This window comes from Electrona antarctica (assembly GCF_951216825.1).
Source record: "Electrona antarctica genome assembly, chromosome: 6".
NCBI lineage: Eukaryota > Metazoa > Chordata > Actinopteri > Myctophiformes > Myctophidae > Electrona > Electrona antarctica.
This window is the reverse complement of record NC_136811.1, coordinates 53,847,152-53,863,711: the sequence shown is the minus strand read 5'-3', so window position 1 is coordinate 53,863,711 and position 16,560 is coordinate 53,847,152. Positions and strand designations below refer to the sequence as shown.

The window sequence follows — 16,560 nt, the reverse complement described above, 5'->3', positions numbered from 1 at the left end:
GCATATACTTGCCATATATTGGCATATGTTAATATATTTAAAATAAATATCATGGGTTGTAGGAGGTTGTCCTCTAGGGAAATAAATGAAAAATGTTTGTAACCTCTCTTTTTTATTTTCTCCCTTATATGTGAGATACTGTATTGTATGTCCAACTGCTGCTGGTATGAACAATAAAAAACTATTAAAAATAAATAAATAGCCGATAAGAACAAAAAAACATTGCATGTATGCACCTGGGACGTATCCTCAGTGATGTATCCCAAAGTCATCAGGGTTTCGGGTCTCGCAACATCATACCCCTCACTCAGGTGACCCAGCCGGGGTGATAAAGTCACGACTTGCGTCCCATTAAGGAAAGACCATGGCCACACAGTCCGCTGCTGCCGAACTACTCTGCCGGGACTGGGAGGTCCGGCGCGTGGAAGGACTAGGCTCTGTGGGTTGACTCCTGTCCGGGCCCCTCCTACGTCTCACCAGGTCCACTCCTGCTCTCACCAGGTGCAGCCAGGACCTGTGCGTTGCACCAGACTCCCAGCACCAGGACCTGTGCGTTGCACCAGACTCCCAGCACCAGGCACATCATTCAGGACTCAGTGGCGGATTCTTGAGCTGCAATGGTTACGCAGGCTCCACCAGCAATTAAGCTCAATTAACCAACAATTAAGCTCACATAGATCGGCTATTTTCAGCGAATATAGGTTTGGTGTAAGGGGAGAAAAAAAAGCATTGAGGGTTTACGTGCATGCTTAACTGTCTGAAAAATTCAAATACACATTACACTATACGAGTCTATGAAGCTAAAAGCGTTTAATAAGCAACACAATTCATACAACATGTAGCTTCATCTCCCTCTCATCTAAGGGGTCATTGGCCTGACAAAAATAAAAAGCAAAAAAAGCATTGAAGACTCATGGTTTACTTAGGCTGATCTGCAAAAAAGAATAGCAGATCTACAAACTCACATGTCACAATGTGGGCATGTTGTGTGAGCTTGTGGATCTGCTATTGTTTTGGTGCGGGACACAGTGGTCCTATTATATGAACGGGCGTCATTGTGTGTCTGTGTGTGTCTTCTCTCTGGACTGGATGGTGGACCTCAGGTCTGCTCTGGTGAAGTATTCTGAAATTAAAGCACAATGCTCATAATAACTGTTTATTATGGGATGGCAGCGGGCATGGAAGCGGCAGTACTGTACTGTTTCTCACCTGCCGCAAACTGTGGAATGTCACCATCAGGCCTCTTCACAAACACCTCTCTGTGAAAACATTGGTGATTTATTATTTGTTATGTTTTAGATGTAGCGATAGCCACAATGTACCACAATGTAGACATACTCTGCTAGGAACAAAATGCCTGTATTAAAATGACACTTCATTAAAATGTATTCGCATTATTTTTAATGGTGCATTTATATAGGGCTTTTATCCAAGGCGCTTTACATAGATTGTGCATTACATTCACCCATTCACACACACATTCATACACCGATGGCGGCGGAAACCATGCAAGGTCCCAACCTGCACATCAGGAGCAATTAGGGGTTCAGTGTCTTGCTCAAGGACACTTCGACACTATTTGAAAGGTAATTATAGCACTAAAGCAGTGGTTCTCAACCAGGTCCTTGAGTGGGTTCCAAGGTGGTCCCTGCAGTTACACGATGGATAGTTAGGGAACCAAATAGACCCTAAGATCTCCAAGCGTAGCACCGAGTGCCGCGCTACGAGCTTTGTAGATCTGCTAATTTTTTTAAATCGTGAAAATGTGGCGCAAATCTTTGAATATATATTCTTTCACAGCGAACGTTTTTAACTCAAATCTTTGCTTCTGGGGGGTCCCTGGAACAACATATTTTCAGATGGGGGTCCGCAGCCAAATACAGATAATTCTGGGGGTCCTTGACATGAAAAAGGTTGATCACCACTGACATAGAAACATAGGATTTTCAGAAAACTGTTAGGATTTAGAAGACATTTGTAGAATCAAGCTCAGGTCTAAATGAGTGCATTGCTTAATTAAGAAGTTTATACAATTAGAGAATATAGAAGCTAGAATTGTGACTTTTGATCAATGTTTGCCTGTTATCTCTTTACCACATCAATACAGCATTGATGGGATTGTGGAGATAATTTTATCCAACAATAAAAAAACATTCTTTAGTTTAGATAGAGGCTAAATCTCGTCAAATGGTGGTCCGTGGCTCAAATGGCAACCCATTCCCCATGGAACCCCTTTTGGTGTTAACATTATGTTATGCTTTAGCTATTGAAAAATAGCAGATCTACAAGCTCGTAGCGCGCCACCGAGTGGCGCGCTACGAGCTTGTAGATCTGCTATTTTTGAAAAATCGAAGAACGACTGACACAGAAACATAGCTTTTTCAGAAAACTGTCAGGATGTAGAAGACATTTTTTTTAGAATCTGATCTCGGGCCTAAATGGGTTAATGGTCCTTGATATGAAGGTTGAAAACCAAGTAAAAACGCCCAAAAATATCAGATGTACGAACCTCAAAAAGTCGCTGATGAGCATCTCCACCTCGGGATGAGACCTCAGGTACTTCTCATTGTTCACACGGGTCTCTATCTGGACATGAATACACAATATTTACACAGTTGGACCACAAGGAAATATCCCCTTTAACCCATTTTGACCTGAGATCAGATTCTAAAAATGTCTTCTACATCCTGACAGTTTTCTGAAAAAGCTATGTTTCTGTCAGTCGTTCTTAGATTTTTCAAAAATAGCAGACCTACAAGCTCGTAGCGCGCCACTCGGTGGCGCGCTATGAGCTTGTAGATCTGCTATTTTTCAATAGCTAAAGCATAACATAATGCTAACACCAAAAGGAGTTCCCGCCCAAAATGGGTTAATTTGTTTCATCCCCCCCCCCCCCCCCCCCCTACATCAGTTATACATTTCATAAAATAAATATGGATATGCTTTAAAATGTAGCCTATAATGTCCTGCTGAATACGGCACAGTTCATTTCCCAGTTCAACATACAATTGTTTTAGCTGTGTGTGTGTGTGTGTGTGTGTGTGTGTGTGTGTGTGTGTGTGTGTGTGTGTGTGTGTGTGTGTGTGTGTGTGTGTGTGTGTGTGTGTGTGTGTGTGTGTGCATGACATAAGTGTATGTAAAAATGTAATATCACAGATTCAGTTATATAAGTATTTGGAACATTTTATTGACTGATATTTTGTATTGATGGAGAAGGGGTGGGAGCTATAATCTATGCTTCTTTCCACTCCTTTTTGAATATGCTTTTTTATTGTATTTTGTTACTGTAGTTATTATGAATTATTTCCATATATTTGTTTAAAAAAATGCTTTATATTCTAAATAAACATTTCAATCAATAGGCCTATAAGTCGTTGGTCATGGCATGCATTGTTTTGGAACAATATATACAAAACAGTGACCCCTGGGGTCACGAAATTCGACAGGTCACCAATCTCACTGTAGCAGATATTTTTTATTTATTTTGTATTAATATCGGTTTTATTTGTTGGAATGACTCAAACCAAGGCAACCTCGGTGGTAAACGTTGCATTTTTTTACACAGAATACACTTTGTTACCAAAATAGCGCCGAATTAAAGGACGCTCAATGAAACAACACAAAACTGTTAATGTTTACCTTAAACTGTCGCAGTTTGTGCTGCTGCTCAGGGCTCAGTGCTCCCACGTCCATTTGGTCTGCTGCTGCCATAATAATCACCTCTCTCTCAACCACAACAAAGACACATCAATGTGTTCTTACTTTGGGTTGATTTAGTGCTGAATTAGGCTACAAACATGGAGGGTTTCAAACGACGTGAGGAGCAACCTGCTGGAACATTATGGTCATCTGTTGTTGACAAGATACAGCTTGTTTGATGCGTTTCTATGTCAACGGCTTGCAACCGTGCAGAACTTCCAGATTTGTCCAGCTGGAGGCAGTGTTGCACAGCCTACAAAATGACATGACATGTACTGAAGTGAAGTAAAAACAATCTGTCTGTCTGTCTGTCTGTCTGTCTGTCTGTCTGTCATCCTAGGGGCTAGAAGATCCAGGGAAAGGCCTACATACTCTCCAAGAGTTGGGAAAGAACATATCAAGAGAGTGGTAGGCCCTTGGATTGACCATTGGATGTCTGTCTGTCTGTCTGTCTGTCTGTCTGTCTGCCTGCCTGCCTGCCTGCCTGCCTGAAACAATGCTACGAAGAACAGCAGACAAGACAAGTATTTATTATTTTATTTAAGCCTCATCGAAAAGACACACGATCAATTATCAAAGGAGGGAGGGCACAGACATTTTTAAACAAAAATATAGATTTATCTTTGAACATTAACTTCATAATACTGTATTTCACTGACAACTGGCCCCGAGTGAAGTAGCTAAAAGGAAAAAAAACATAACATGTCTTCTAAAACAGTAACAAACATTAGGTATTCAATATTTCCACATTTGATTGCATTTTTTAATTGCAAAAGTCCTACTTGTAAAGAGAACACAGACAATGAGAACGTTCGGTTCCAGAGGTTATTATTATTATTATTATTATTATTACACTTATACTAGTGGTACATACAATTGTAGATCTGCTATTTTTGCTATTATAATAATTATTTATTAGAGCTTTATAGACATTGGATGAATGAAAAGTATTAAGAGCTTGTGTGACTAAATAACTACATGGGATCCAATGGGACACATTCATGATTCACCAGTTTGACATTATCTTTTCTAATATTATAATAAAGTAGGCTACATTAACTTCTTTGGTACTCCCTATACCAACAGCCTACCCTAGCCTCCTTCAAAACCGCTCTCAAAGAGCACTCGCATTGGGCATCGATGGTTCTATACTGTACACGTTTTCCTTTTTTCCAACTGTGTATTTGATGATTGTTTTATTTATTTATTTTTGCATATATGTGTATATTTATGTCTTTAAATGTTTTTATGAATTGAAAATGGAGGACCCTGATGTAAACACGTCACTTTTTCTGGTTGTATCCTCTTAGCAGTTCTTGTATTGGACCTGCACTTTCATTCAACTGTATACACATTCTGCAATCTGTTTTTCAATCAATCAATCAATCAATCAATCAATCAATACTATATTTTTGATGCCAATACTTTTCTACTCTTACTTCAGTAACATTTTTAATACAGGATTGTACTTGTAACAGAGTATTTCTACATTGTAAGTATGTAGCTAAATTAATCTAATCTAATCTGAGTACTTCTTCAGGCCAGACTACAGGCAACACATTAAATTACCACAACAAATAACAAATAACTCAACATTTGAAAGTGCTTCTGTTGTTGTTGTTGTTGTTGTAGACTTTCTAAAGGGGAAACGGCCTGGGGAAGGAGATGCAGCCTCTTCCCCACAACAAGTAGCAAAGCAGTTAGTTTCACAAGAGCATCTTGAGAAACGAATAATGTCGCCACACAATCTGCATGGTATATTTCAACACACATTCTGTGTGAACAACAACACACAGCGCTTGGTTCAGACTGCAGCCACTAAGTCCCATTTCTTCTTGTTCAATAATGTGATATTTATAGTGACTGACTGTGTCAACACTGTGGGAGGATAAATGGAGCATTTATATAGCACCTTTATCCAAGGTGCTTTACACAGACTGTGCATTACATTCAGCCATTCACTCATACACCGATGGCGGAGGAAACCAACCTGCACATCGAGAGCAATCAGGGGTTCAGAACTTCAGAGTCTTGCTCAAGGACAATTCGACACTAACTCTGGGGGAGCCTGGGATCGAACTGAGAACCTTCCGGTCCTCCAATCAGCCGCTCTACCCCCTGAGCCACTGACGCCCCTGATCTTTATAGGACTGACTGTCCACACTGTCATTAAATGTGATCTTTAAGACCACACTGTTATTAAATCTGATCTTTAAGACCGACTGTCCACAGTGTTTTTTATCATTGATACTGTATCTGCATTGGTTTTTGGGGTGATGACACAACAACATAGGCTCTGCCAGACACCAAACATAGCCGATCCATAACCGACTAGTTAGAGAGAGTCTGGAAAAACCGACTGACCCAGGTTAGACTAGAGAGAGTCTGGAAAAACCGACTGACCCGCAGGTTAAATTCCAGGCCTCAGCAAGTGTCCGTGAGCAAGACACTCAACCCCTAACTGTCCCCTCCACACTGTCCCCTCCACACACAGCCCACAAGCCCAAAAGAAAAGGAAAAGCTTGCAGATCTGCATTATTATATCTGCCTAGGAGTTTGATTAGGTGGTTCGGGCAGCGTACGGATGCCTCCCAAGCGTCTCCCTATAGGGAGGTCCTGGCTGCACGCCCCACTGGGTGGAGACCCCGGGGCAGACCAAGGACCACGTCCCACTGGGAGGAGACCCCGGGGCAGACCAAGGACCACTGGGTGGAGACCCTGGGGCAGACCAAGGACCACGTCCCACTGGGTGGAGACCCTGGGGCAGACCAAGGACCACGTCCCACTGGGTGGAGACCCTAGCTGGGGCAGACCAAGGACCACGTCCCACTGGGAGAAGACCCCGGGGCAGACCAAGGACCACGTCCCACTGGGTGGAGACCCTGGGGCAGACCAAGGACCACTGGGTGGAGACCCTGCATGGGGCAGACCAAGGACCACGTCCCACTGGGAAGAGACCCTGGGGCAGACCACGTCCCACTGGGAGGAGACCCCGGGGCAGACCACGTCCCACTGGGAGGAGACAGACCAAGGACCAGATGGGGGGATTATATCTCCACACTGGCCTGGGAACGCCTTGGTTTTTCCCTATAGGAGGAAGTTGGTAATGTTTCGCTGGAGAGGGAAGTCTGGGGCTCTCTGCTGGAACCGTTTCCCCCGTGACCCGACTCCGGATAAGCGGTTGAAGATGGATGAATGAATAGGAGTTTGATCCGGGACAGTGTTTCAACGCATAGCGTACTGTGCATGTGTATAGCCTACGCATACATCACAGCGTGACACACATCTGCTACTGTGGAATCTGTGAGAACTTTTACTTTGGTACTGTAAGTATGTTCGCTGCCAATACTTACTAGTACTTTATGCAAAACCAAACGATACTTGGATTATCTATAACTGTACTATCACTGTTCTGGCAGTTGTAATTGGCTATGTTACACTGCGAGTCGCTGGGGAAAGTAATACTATATTTGAGTAAAGTGCATTCCATACTCATTCCGACGTTCGATCTTGTCTTCGGAAAGGGAGGTGATATAACTATAGTAGTAGGCATGTAACGACTCACCAAACTCACTCACCAATCTCGATATTATAGGTTCATCATACGATTTTCACATTTTTGTATGTGTTTTCTCTTATCCTCTTCAATACAGTAGCAAATTATTACTTCTCAATTCTCTTACAAAGATCCTGTATTTTCTTCTCAGCTGTTTGCAAGGCCATACATATTGTATTAAAACGATTTAAATAGTCACCAGTTTTAATTCTTTGATTCTCAGAATTCTCCAGATCATTGTGCTGACTCTCTGAGCTGTAGTTCTGGAAGCGTTTTCCACACTGGAATATTTTGCGAAGTCGTAAGGACTATGTATTGGTCTTTTGACCTGAGATCAGATTCTAAAAATGTCTTTTACATCCTGACAGTTTTCTGAAAAAGCTATGTTTCCATGTCAGTCGTTCTTAGATTTTTCAAAAATAGCAGACCTACAAGCTCATAGCGCGCCACTCGGTGGCGCGCTATGAGCTTGTAGATCTGCTATTTTTCAATAGCTAAAGCATAACATAATGCTAACACCAAAAGGGGTTCCCGTCCAAAATGGGTTAATAATATTATAGCATTAGTTAGCCTAGATGTGAACCAGGAAGTAGCTGCTGTTGTCAAAATGAAGAACTTTGGTCTCCTCCGTCACCTCCTCCTCCTCCTCCTCCTCCTCCTCTTCTCCTCCTCTCTCCTGCCGATCCTCCTCGCCGGGGAGGGTGTGCTTGTAGCGCGGGGGGAACATCGCCCCCTGTGGCCGGGAGGACGTGGCAGAGAATGTGGAGGAGGAGGAGGGCTTGTGGAAGAAACATGGCTGCACCAGACCTACATGCCTGATAGACACGATGAGAGAGGAAGATAAGACGTTAGTTTATAGGACTTGTGTATCAATGTTTTTTTTTCTTTTTAGCCCATTAAGACCTGAGGCCGATTCTACAAAAATAATGGCTTCTAAATCAGTAGTTCTTAAACTATTTTGTAAATGGTAAATGGTGCATTTATATAGCGCCTTTATCCAAGGCGCTTTACATAGATTGTGCATTACATTCACCCATTCACACACACATTCATACACTGATGGCGACGGAAGCCATGCAAGGTACCAGCCAGCACATCGGGAGCAATTTGGGGTTCAGTGTCTTGCCCTTAAGGACACTTCGACATGTAGACAGGAGGAGCCGGGATTCGAACCGCTGACCCACGGATCATTGGATGACCTGCTCTACCCCCTGAGCCACAGTCGCCCCCAAAATGATATTTGGAGGCCCCCCCCCCATCTGAATTATTTTTGGGTGCCAGCTAGGGACTCCACAGAAGAGAAGATTTGCGTTCAAAAAAGTATCATGTACAAGCTTGCAGCGCGGCACGAAGTGCAATCTGATTGATTGATCGAAAATTGTATTAACAGTTTGCAGAATAGGTACAGTTCAAGGAAAGTACAGGTCTATCGCCCGTCCTCTATCCTGTCCATCTGTCCGTCTACTATCTTGAGTCATACTGAATTACTATTTAAATTAAACAAAAAAATATTGTGGTAATAATAAACTTCCACTGCAATATGTATTTCACAATAACCGTTCCACATGAAAGTGAAATACAACGTTCTTCCAGCACTGACCTTACGGTGTAGGCAGCCAGCGCCACCAACAGGACGACACAGGAACTGGCGGCCAGCAGCACGTGATACCACACCACCTCGGTCCTGTCACCACCTAAACAATACGTGTTTCCCCCATAAGGGAAGGAAGGGGGTGGCAAGGAGATCATGGCAGGAAAAAAGAAAGTTTGAGCAAAGCTTCTACCACAAACTGTACAACTAAAGTTGTTTTACAAGGTAAAAAAAACAACATATTTACACATACAGTAGTACCTGAGATAATATATACCGGAATATATAATGCTGTGTGAGCGTAGCAGCTTATGTGTACCGTGCATTAGTTAAAGGAGCATGCAGTGGTGATTTGGGTGATTTGGAAAAAAACCCGGTCCACCCGGTAACAAGATGTGCACATGCACACGCTCTACAGTGGGGGAAGTACAACAGACCAACAGCACGTGCACCAAGGCCCGCCCCACTCGATCATGATTGGAGGAAGGCCCCTCTCATCCTGATTGGATGAAGGCTTTGCCACCCAAAGCCCAAACCGAAACTAGGGTTTTTTGACCCCAGGGGTTAACTGGGGACAGGGAGGAACTCCTTATATGGTCAGCACACTTTATAGTAGGGAGGATTATCCAAAAAATAAGAAAAAATAAGTGATATTTGAATTAAGTGAAATTACTGAATATACCTTTAAGGAGCTAGAATAAAAAAGATGAACACACAAAAGACAAAAGTCAGTGTGTCAGTACGAGTCAACCTCATAATCTACATGAGGCGACTGACAAGCGAGCGAGTGAGGCGGCCTGCCAGGTCCAACGTTTGCCTGTGGGGAATGGCTCCCTCCCTGCTACTCCTCATTCATCGATTCCTGCTTCCACGCCCCCGAGCCGTTGATCGAGGAATTATATTACACACCCGTTCAGTTACTGCATTTACATGTGGCCATTAACAAGCTTAGTGAATCATAGTGAATGATCTACAAGCTCACAAACGACAACTTTGAAAATATACTGTGCGTGCGTGCGTGCGTGCGTGCGTGCGTGCGTGCGTGCGTGCGTGCGAGCAGGTTCAGATTAATTTATTTGTTTGTCCCCGAGGGGCGATTTGGTTTACAGCAAGGCATAACACAGGCAGGTAACATGAAACACAAAAACAGTAAAAGTTGTTGTCCATTTGTACGGACAACTCCCATCCCTGAGGGGATGGGAGTTGTCCGTACAAATGGACTTGGCTTTCTTATAAAGCACCTGATTTTTAAATACTTGATCTAGACTACTGAAATTAACTCCGGCAATCTTTGAGGCCGTTCTCACAATCCTACCAAGGTGGTTTTGGTCCTTTATGTTTATGTTTCCAGACCAGCAAATGATGGAGAAGGAGATAACTGACTCAATAAAAGCACTGTAGAACAGTTTCATTAGGGATTTGTCAAACCTGAAATTTGGCGAGCTGTCTCAAGCAAAAGAGGCGTTGTTGGCCTTTCTTGCACAGCATTTCACAGTTCATCGAATTTCAGCTTGCTGTCAAATGTAGTACCCAAGTATTTGTAAGTGGTCACCAGGTCAACTTGCTCACCATGGACAACACTGCTCTGGGGAACTGGGGGGGGGGTCTCCTGAAGTCTACACACATTTCCTTGGTTTTCGAGACATTCAGTTGGAGAAAGGCATCCCCACACCAAGAGAGAAAAGAGAAAGAGTGCATGCGTGCATGCGTGTGTTTTGACCTAGTTCACACACACACACACTGGTCATTACCTTTGAAGACAGCCTCAGGGATTCCAGATCCTTCAGATTCGGGGTAGAATGGATACTGTGGACAACATGGAGACATCATTTATTACTCTACAACACGGCTTGGTTGAATGCTTGATTCTGATTGGTCAATCCCTGAATTCAGCTGTGTTATTCTTCAATAATGACCACTGATCAAAGCCTCAGAGCACCTGGCTGCGCTGCTTCATGCTCAGTCAGTCAGTCATGACAGACATCTAGAAGCAGGTGGTTTAACACCATATAATGTTGTTGATGACCAAACATCTGTGTCTGTCTGACTCATTTAATGATGAGGTGTGAACGGCACTGGTTTTGCATGTGACGATGTCACGAAGAAGAATCAATCAATTATGTGTGTGTGTGTGTGCGTGCGTGTGCATGCGTGCGTGCGTGCGTGCGTACATGCGTCATGCGTCATGCGTGCGTGTGTGGGTGGGAAGATATTGCCTGTGATGGAATGGTGTTACTGAGCTGCTTTTGCATGTCACTGCTGTCTGTCTGTCTGTCTGTCTGTCTGTCTGTCTGTCTGTCTGTCTGATCGACATGTATGGACAAAGGCTTATTAGACCCTCTTAATATAAAGGTGACATTGACGTGGCACATACGTCACCATGCATAGATGTATTCTGTGAGGCTATATAGCCTGCTCCAGACCAGGCTAACAGGCTAACAGGCTAACAGCCAGGCTTAACTCATCCTGGTACCTTAACTGTTCAGTCAACAGTCAATCTGGTAATACTGTAAATGAGTGTTGACTTAATTGTATTAGTCCAGGAAGTAAGTGAGAGCCGTGTCCATCCATGACATCATGGAGTCCATGGACACTTTCAAATCCTACTCAAAAATCTAAAAACACATATTACCCACATAAAAACCCCATGGGAAAGTGTTTCTTGTCTTCCAAACATCATTAAAATAAGATCTGGTTGCAAATGGGGTGAAGTGGCCCTTTAACCCATTCTGGGTGGGAACCCCTTTTGGTGTTTTAAGCATTACGTTATGGTTTAGCTGTTGAAAAATAGCAGATCTACAACGTTGTAGGTCTGCTATTTGTTTTAAATCGTGAAAATGTGGCTCAAATCTTTGAATATATATTCTTTCAGAGCAAACGTTTTTAACTCAATTTTTTGCTTCTGGGGGAGTCCCCCTGGAACAACATATTTTCAGATGGGAGTCGGCGGCCAAATACATATAATTCTAGGGGTCCTTGACATGAAATAGTTTGAGAACCTGCACTGACATATAGAAACATCGATTTTTCAAGAAAACTATCAGGATTTAGAAGACATTTGTAGAATCGGCCTCTGTCCAAAATGGGTTACCAGTCACATTATTATTGCGTCATCAATATCGGTAATCTGTATTATTTTGAGACCGATCCGATACCAATATGGTATTTTTATTATATGGCCGATTCCGATACGCTACAGATTGTATCGTGCATGTCTACAATCAACACTGAACATTACACTGGAACAATTAATGATGAGTCTTTCAACTGGTGAGATGTTTTTTCTCTCAATTTTGCAGCTCAGCTGTGGTTTATTCATTTGTTGTTGCATTATTGACTGTATTATGTGAATTATACATTTTAGGTTATTATTCTAATTCTATGCCGAGTAGTTATTGGGCTAAAAGGGCTTTCCAACTGGATATAAGTTTTAATTATCATGTCTAATTGTATATAATGGTTTCATTATGACATTAACCAAAAAGTCAATTCAGATTTTCAATGATTCTTCGCTCCTCTTACCACCATCATGGCAGGAAGCTTAGAGTAGGGCATTCACTTCTAGTCATTTTTACTAGTTGACTAGTCGACTAGTTGTTTAACTGGTCTATTGTGTAAAAAATACATATGGAAATAAATATTTGTACATTGAAAAACTGTGTACATGGTGACTATAACTATAATCTACCTGATCTTGAGGCCTACAAAATCGGGGGGAAAAAATAAAAAAAATAAAAATAAACCTTTTTTTTTTTTTATCAACTAGTCAACTAGTACCAACAAGGTCGACTAGTGGATGTACTAGTCGACTAGTAAACTAGTCGACTAGTTGCTTAATGCCCTAGCTTAGAGCACCATTAGCCCCCCCCCAAAAAAGGGTTACAAGAGTTAGTTTGTGACAACTTACCACCTATAAACTCTACAGCCCATGATCACTGTTTCTGTGTTATGGGAATTAATTGTATATCATTTTAATGCATTTGTGTATTATGTAATGTTTTTTTACTGACTGCCAGGGTGCCAAAGGCACATTTAGATGTCAAATGTTATGGACAATACAGTTTTCTCTATCTTCATCATTTCATTTCAAAGCATATAGTACATTTAAATCGTTAGATTTCTTACACATTATATCCGCTATTGTCTGCCAATTAAGTCATTTCTCACCGTTTTATTATTACAGCAGTTCCCCTTTTTTTGTGTATGCTTTAACTTCCCCATAGAGCCAGTCTTATCCATTTCAGGACGAGTAAAATCTGTAATCTCGTGGTCTGTTGAAGAAATCTCCACTTGACCTCATGGCCTTTTTTTTTTAAGGAAGCTGTGATTCTGAATGTGAATTAATGTGAATAATTTCAACCTGCCGTCACTTACAGCAGGGGTTCTCAACCCGTGGGTCGCGACCCCTCGGGGGGTCGCCAAATTATTTTAGGGGGTCCCCAAATTATTAAAAAAAAAAAAAAAAAAAAAGGTTTTTTTTTTTTTTTTTTAATTCACGATTTTTCAAAAATAGCAGACCTACAAGCTCGTAGCGCGCCACTCGGTGGCGCGCTATGAGCTTGTAGATCTGCTATTTTTAAATAGCTAAATTATAACAATGCTTAAAACACCAAAAGGGGTTCCCGCCCAAAATGGTTTAAGGTTATTGTAGCAGTCAATTTATATTGGGGGTCGGGAGGGGGCGGGGCGGGGGTCCCGAGACGTTGCCAAAGCATTTTCGGGGGTCCCCGGCCAAAAACGTTGAGAACCCCTGACTTACAGTATAGTCACACTGACTACATTAAGGTCGAAGCTGGCTTTGCCGTAAATACTGCATTAACCCATTCAGGGTGTAATTTTGGTGTTTTAAGCATTATGTTATACTTTAGCTATTGAAAAAATAGCAGATCTACAACCTCGTAGCGTGGCACTGGGTGCCGCGCTACGAGCTTGTAGATCTGCTATTTCTTTTTAAATCGTGAAAATGTGGCGCAAATATTTCAATATATATTATTTCAGAGCGAACGTTTTTAACTCAAATCTTTGCTTCTGGGGAGTCACTGGAACAACATATTTTCAGATGGGGGTCTGCGGCCAATTACATACTTTCGTGGGTCCTTGACATGAAAAAGGTTGAGCACCACTGACAGAAACATTTAGGAACCTTTAGAAACGTTTAGGATTTAGAAGACCTTTTCTTTTTTAACGGTCTCAGACTGCATTAGGCCACTAAGACCTGAGGCCGCTACAAGAGCTTGTTGCACCTGGCAGTTATACAGTATGACTGAGTAATGTTCTTGTTTTCATGTCAAGGAACCCAAGAAACCTCAAGGAAATGATATGTATTTGGCCGCGGACTCCTATCTCAAAATATGTCGTGCCAGGAAGTCAGGGACGCCCCAGAAGCACATTTTAAGTTTAGAAATGTTTTAAATATTTGAAATGTATTCAAATATTTGCACAACATACAAAAAAAATCACACCCGTGTGAACTGAGTGGTGTAAGGATCAGCTGTGGTCTGACGTAATGTCTGACGTAATGAAATAAGGTAAGGTATTATGTAGCCTGATCAGCTCTGATCTGACGTAATGAAATCACACATGGATGTGATTTCACAACTGGCTTTTTTTGCGCAGAGAAAATGACCACGGTTGCTACGGTCATCCAGTTCACCCGGGTGTGATTTAATTACGTCAGAAATTATTTTGAACATAGCAACCATGGTCATTTTTTTATGCACACAAAAGCCAGTTGTAGGAGTGGTTTACACCACTCAAAAAAGCCAGTTGTAGGAGTGGTTTACACCACTCAAAAAGCATATCTACAAACTATGAGCTTGTATATCTGCTATTTTTGAATTGCCAAATATATTGGTTATCACAATAATCGTGTCACACACAGAGGACGGACAGACAGACAGACAGACAGACAGACAGACAGACAGACAGACAGACAGACAGACAGACAGACAGACAGACAGACAGACAGACAGACAGACCATTACCATGGTGATGGGCAGGTCATCAGTGTTGGAGGTCTGAGCTGGGTGTTGGGGACACACAGAGAAACAACAGGATCACACTCTGAAGATGATGATAAAGACATTGTTTCAACGTCACACAACGCTCCTCAAAGGAGTATGGTTTAAACCCATTTAGACCTGAGAACTGATTCTACATCATGATACATCATGATGTATGATACATCATGATATATATATACATATATATATTTATATATAATATATATATATATATATATAAGGTGTTCCCGTCCTAAATGGGTTTAACCCAATCTGGGCAGGAACCCCTTTTGGTGTTTTAACTTTTAAACATTATGTTATAATTTAGCTATTGAAAAATAGCAGATCTACAAGCTCATAGCGCGCCACCGAGTGGCGCGCTACGAGCTTGTAGGTCTGCTATTTTTGAAAAATCTTGAAAGTGTAGCGCAAATCTTTGAATATTCTTTCAGAGCGAACATTTTTAACTCAAATCTTTGCTACTGGGGAGGCCCCTGGAAAAGAATATTTAGAGACAATGACATATAGAAACATTAGAAGACATTTGTAGAATCATCCCCAGGTCAAAATGGGTTAAAACAGACTCTCACTGCATGTGTAGCATTACGCGGAAGTGGGGATTGAACCCGGGCCTCCCACTCGCCAGACCAACGCGCAACCTACCGTGCCAACAGGGCTGAGCCCGATTGGCAGGGCTGTTGCGGGCTGGGTCTTGGCTGGGGGCTACAATCACCCCCCCCCCCCCAGTCTTTGAAGCACATCCTCGTGCTTCTCACTTCACACCGCGGAGCGCCGCACACGATGTCCCTCATGTCAGGGAGGACCCTTTTGTGTAATGTTCTTTGCCATGCCTTGAAGCTTACAATAACACGCACGCACGCACGCACGCACGCACGCACGCACGCACGCACGCACGCACGCACGCACGCACGCACGCACGCACGCACGCACGCAACTAACAAACAGTGGCTTCAAGTTCATCATTCCACCCCACTAGACAGGAAACAAGGAAGGAAACCCCCCTGCCCCACCCCCGGGTGTCATGGCAACTTGTGTGTGTGTGTACACTGTGTGTGTACACTGTGTGTGTACACTGTGTGTGTGTGTGTGTGTGTGTGTGTGTGTGTGTGTGTGTGTGCGTGCGTGCGTGCGTGCGTGCGTGCGTGCGTGCGTGCGTGCGTGCGTGCGTGCGTGCGTGCGTGCGTGACCTGTTGTGGGTGGGTGACCTGTTGTGCGTGCGTGCGTGGCTGACTTGTTGTGCGTGCGTGCGTGGCTGACTTGTTGTGCGTGCGTGCGTGGCTGACTTGTTGTTGGTGCGTGCGTGGCTGACTTGTTGTGCGTGCGTGCGTGGGTGACTTGTTGTGCGTGCGTGCGTGGGTGACTTGTTGTGCGTGCGTGCGTGGGTGACCTGTTGTGGGTGGGTGACCTGTTGTGGGTGCGTGCGTGGCTGACTTGTTGTGGGTGCGTGCGTGGGTGACTTGTTGTGGGTGCGTGCGTGGGTGACTTGTTGTGGGTGCGTGCGTGGGTGACTTGTTGTGGGTGCGTGCGTGGGTGACTTGTTGTGGGTGCGTGCGTGGGTGACTTGTTGTGGGTGCGTGCGTGGGTGACTTGTTGTGGGTGACTTGTTGTGGGTGACTTGTTGTGGGTGACTTGTTGTGGGTGCGTGCGTGGGTGACTTGTTGTGGGTGACTTGTTGTGGGTGACGCGGTGAA

At 43.2% G+C, this 16,560-nt stretch overlaps 2 protein-coding genes across 3 annotated transcripts in view; both read right to left on the bottom strand.

Annotated features, from left to right (window-relative positions):
- Positions 1 to 693: 693 nt before the first annotated feature.
- On the bottom strand, positions 694 to 3,920 carry riiad1 (regulatory subunit of type II PKA R-subunit domain containing 1). The gene is made up of 4 exons (XM_079503132.1): positions 3,640 to 3,920; positions 2,510 to 2,586; positions 1,210 to 1,259; positions 694 to 1,123 (listed from the first exon to the last, which is right to left on the bottom strand). The coding sequence occupies exons 1-4, from the start codon at positions 3,709 to 3,711 to the stop codon at positions 1,053 to 1,055; spliced, it is 270 nt and encodes an 89-aa protein (XP_079359258.1). The 5' UTR covers positions 3,712 to 3,920; the 3' UTR covers positions 694 to 1,052.
- Positions 3,921 to 7,789: 3,869 nt separating this feature from the next.
- The window catches only part of il6r (interleukin 6 receptor), a 38,638-nt gene continuing 29,867 nt past the window's right edge, over positions 7,790 to 16,560 (bottom strand). For both annotated transcript variants that reach the window (XM_079503451.1, XM_079503452.1), the window contains exons 9-12: positions 14,831 to 14,868; positions 10,598 to 10,652; positions 8,856 to 8,949; positions 7,790 to 8,070 (exon numbers count right to left, since the gene is read on the bottom strand). In XM_079503451.1, coding sequence (XP_079359577.1) covers positions 7,827 to 8,070; positions 8,856 to 8,949; positions 10,598 to 10,652; positions 14,831 to 14,868 — 431 coding nt within the window. In that variant the 3' untranslated portion in view covers positions 7,790 to 7,826. The remainder of the gene's footprint in view (positions 8,071 to 8,855; positions 8,950 to 10,597; positions 10,653 to 14,830; positions 14,869 to 16,560) is intronic.

What these genes read in the sequence shown, in the direction of transcription:
- riiad1 (XM_079503132.1), bottom strand. Translation starts at nt 3,711, where the DNA reads ATGGCAGCAGCAGACCAAATGGACGTGGGAGCACTGAGCCCTGAGCAG. An exon ending in CTCATCAGCGACTTTTTGAG is followed by an intron (nt 1,260 to 2,509) that starts GTTCGTACATCT and finishes ATGTTTTCACAG; the next exon opens with AGAGGTGTTTGTGAAGAGGC. An exon ending in CATTCCACAGTTTGCGGCAG is followed by an intron (nt 1,124 to 1,209) that starts GTGAGAAACAGT and finishes CTTTAATTTCAG; the next exon opens with AATACTTCACCAGAGCAGAC.